This window comes from Wasmannia auropunctata, unplaced genomic scaffold (assembly GCF_000956235.1).
Source record: "Wasmannia auropunctata unplaced genomic scaffold, wasmannia.A_1.0 LD335979.1, whole genome shotgun sequence".
Classification (NCBI taxonomy): Eukaryota; Metazoa; Arthropoda; class Insecta; order Hymenoptera; family Formicidae; genus Wasmannia; species Wasmannia auropunctata.
The window spans coordinates 108,498-111,908 of record NW_012026911.1 but is presented as its reverse complement, the minus strand read 5'-3'; the positions used below and the strand labels follow the sequence as shown (position 1 = coordinate 111,908).

Sequence of the window (3,411 nt, the reverse complement as noted above, 5' to 3'; positions counted from 1 at the left end):
GAAATAAAACCTACCTTAACTCGAATTGTTTGTCAGGCATTTAGATATATATTTTACCTCTGTAACTCGAATTTAAATTAGCCAGATCTTTACAAGTCGAAGTTCATCTCTATAAGTCGAACTTCCATTGTCGTTACCTCTAAATTCCAAGTTGTAGCTATGTGTAATCGGGAGTAATAGCCTGGTATTTTGTTTTATGGTTACATTTATCATACACAAAAAGAACGATTTTGTTGAAAAATCTAAAAATTTTGCTAAATACAGTTCTGAAAATAATTTTTGGTCAATAATCAAAATAATTTGTTGGAAAATTAAAAATGATAGGCGTTGCTATAAAACATTTTGATATTTTATTATAGCAATCGTTTTGACTTTCCAACAAAATTATTTTGATTATTGAACAAAAATTATTTTCTGATCTGAATCCAGCAAAATTGTTCTTACCGTGTATGTATGCAATAAATAATTTACTATCAAATATTGTTTTTTTTTCCTCTAAAAGCCACTATAATCGGAAAATTATAAACTCTCGTGTACAAAGCCTCCGTAAGTCGAATTTTCATATGTTAACCCTCTTTTACTCGAATTTTGATAAGTCGAAAACTCTATAACTCGAACAGTTTTTCTAGTTCCTTGAGATTTGAGTTATCGAGGTTCGACTGTAGCTTTATCACTGCAGTAGCGTATTCACCTTTTGAGAGGTTCCTGCAGGGCGCTGAACTGTGCCAGGAGTGATGCAACTGAATCATATTATAGCGCGATTTGGAAAATTGTAATTTGTAAGTTTGTATATACGTCCAAATATAATTCTATTAGCGATCGTAGTGCGCCGCAGAGAGTCTGCTTCCTGTGCCGAAGATCCGGGTTTAAATTCAATCAGAAATATCAGATTTTTATTCGATCGCTACCTCCCGGAGGGCAGTGGCAAACCACCAAGGGTATGTCTTGCCATGCTTTACTGCAAAACCCCTCTAAATTAAGCCGTTCAGAACCGGCATTGAAACTGTAAGTTCCGTATACCTGCAGTGTAAATAATTGTAAATAGTGCGCACCACAGAAATACGATAAAGGGTTGCCACGCTTTTGACAAGAGAGGCAATGGACTCGAAAGAGATAATTTAATTAAGCTCGATTTCGCGGAACGTGACGGTGGAATCGATACTGCGGAAAATTTCGTTACGCGAGTTTTCAACGACGCAGCACCTGTGAAGTGTCAAATTGTTTGACGTGGCTGCTGAACGCTCGATTTTGCAGCTCGGAAATACAGACAATTTGTGTTTTTCCCGATTTCGGTTGCTTCTGGCCTTCGCCGCCTACGTTGCTACGCACGTGTTGCACGCCCGCCAGGGACGCTTCTGAATCTAGTTGACTCGAAGTTGTTGAATCAGGCAAGAAAACGATGGTGGGAAAAAACTATCAATTGTTTATGCCAGCATTAGACCAAGGAAAAAACTAGACAATTTCTTTATTTTAAATATCGAATCGAAGTTTTCAACCAAATTCAACTTTGATGATATAAATATAATATTATAATAATAAAAATATAATATTTTCAAAGAAAAAAACCCGTAAAGTAATTTGATAAAAAAAACGTTCTATTTTTAATTATCTCTTTGTTCTCAAATGTGTTTCAATAAAAAATTTAATAAATATTTAATTAAATATTGATTATTTACTGTTTATTCATCATTGACGGAAGCTATAGATTGAGGCGTTTGAAGATCACAAGAGAAAATTTTATAAACGCGACCTGGGCTTTATATCACATTGGTAGATAATAGATGAAAACGGTGAAGCTATAAAATTAGAGAAAAAAAATATATCTCTCTTTTTCATGTAAACTTATTTAATGTTTTATTCAAAAATTACAAACAGAGAATGATGAGCTTAATTATTTGTTCGATTAATAAAGAATTATTTCTAACGTAATCGACTCGCTTTGCTCGTACATTGTAATTTTTCTACTAAAACTGAATAAATTAATCTCTAATATATAAAACTTAATGATACTTTGTGTGTCTTCTACAAATCATTATTTTCTTTCAAGATAAAAAAAGATCTCTTACATTTAGACTGTCAGATTATGAACAAGACGTTGAGATGAAGTTATCTTAATAACGTGCTAAAATTTGTAAACGATTTACATATATTTGACTATTTGCACTTGACGACGAGACGATAGCAGGGTTTCTCAGGTTGGATCAAAGTTACAAGCGGTTTATCGTCGCGCATGGTTATCCACGTGCCCGGATTTAATCGTACCATGTAGAAATCATCGCGAGTCGGAACGACGAATTCGTTGGCAAGTTGATATTCGTAATCGATAATTCCGCCCGTGTAGCCGCTGCTTCGGCACACGTTCGCCGCCTCTTCGTTTGACTTTATCACTGACGGATAGCATAGGGTGTGCCACACGCCGTAGGATCGTTGTATCACCTCGCCCGCGGCAAATCTGAGGAGCAATTTAATAAATTTGTATAGTTACGTAAGCATGTTCGTTGCTTCATTTCTCTCCGTCAACGTTTAACAACATATTGTGTACCATCCGCGCGCGCACAAAACAATGTTGGCGCACCTCGGTCCAATTAAGTCTCACCTGCCGTCTGCGGTCTCCTGCACCTTTCTGCATTTCGTTTCGTCCTCGCCATTCGGACAATCACTGTCGCCGTCGCACACGAAATCTTGCGAGATGCAGGTAATATTTCTGCTTCCTCTGCACACAATGTATGTTTATATATATATATATATATATGTATATAGTATATATATAGAAAGAGAGAGTAACTCTGGTATATACGCCGCGCGAGGATTTATGCCGCAGAAGTCAGAAAAAATAGAAGAAATGAAAGTAATTTTCTCGCAATCACTCTGTTACATGTCTTTATGTTATATTAGTATTGTGTTATAATTTCAGTTTTTTTTACTGTCAATATTTATAAAATTATTGTAAGTTAAATAGATTTATCACTGTAATAAGTAGCGCAATCATAAGGTATAATCTACATAAAATGATTGCAGGAAATATAAAAGACTTCGTGGTACATAAGTGTAGAGGAATTGTAAAGGATAGAGTATAGCAAAATACAAGTGCTTAGCTCTTGTATTCTTCGATTAGTTCACTGTCTCGTATATCCCATCTGTTTAGGATATGCGGCATTTTTAGCGCGTGGGATTTATGCCGTAGTACAAACGCTTTATTATTTATTTATAAATATAAAAACAAATAATAATATGTGATAATACGCTATTTACAATACAATAATCATAATATTCATGTATGTATATATTTATGTATGTATTTATTCATAATCTGTGATAATACGTTTTTTATTTATTTATTAATAAGTAAATGCAAATTACGTTATCAATTCATGTGTTATTTACCATTGTTATTTAGATTATTTGTATATT

The 3,411-nt window shown here is 34.2% G+C and overlaps 1 protein-coding gene across 2 annotated transcripts in view; it reads right to left on the bottom strand.

Moving 5' to 3' along the window:
* Nucleotides 1-1,828: 1,828 nt before the first annotated feature.
* The window catches only part of LOC105454643 (serine protease nudel), a 28,455-nt gene continuing 26,872 nt past the window's right edge, over nucleotides 1,829-3,411 (bottom strand). For both annotated transcript variants that reach the window (XM_011697402.1, XM_011697403.1), the window contains exons 24-25: nucleotides 2,597-2,713; nucleotides 1,829-2,452 (exon numbers count right to left, since the gene is read on the bottom strand). In XM_011697402.1, coding sequence (XP_011695704.1) covers nucleotides 2,155-2,452; nucleotides 2,597-2,713 — 415 coding nt within the window. In that variant the 3' untranslated portion in view covers nucleotides 1,829-2,154. The remainder of the gene's footprint in view (nucleotides 2,453-2,596; nucleotides 2,714-3,411) is intronic.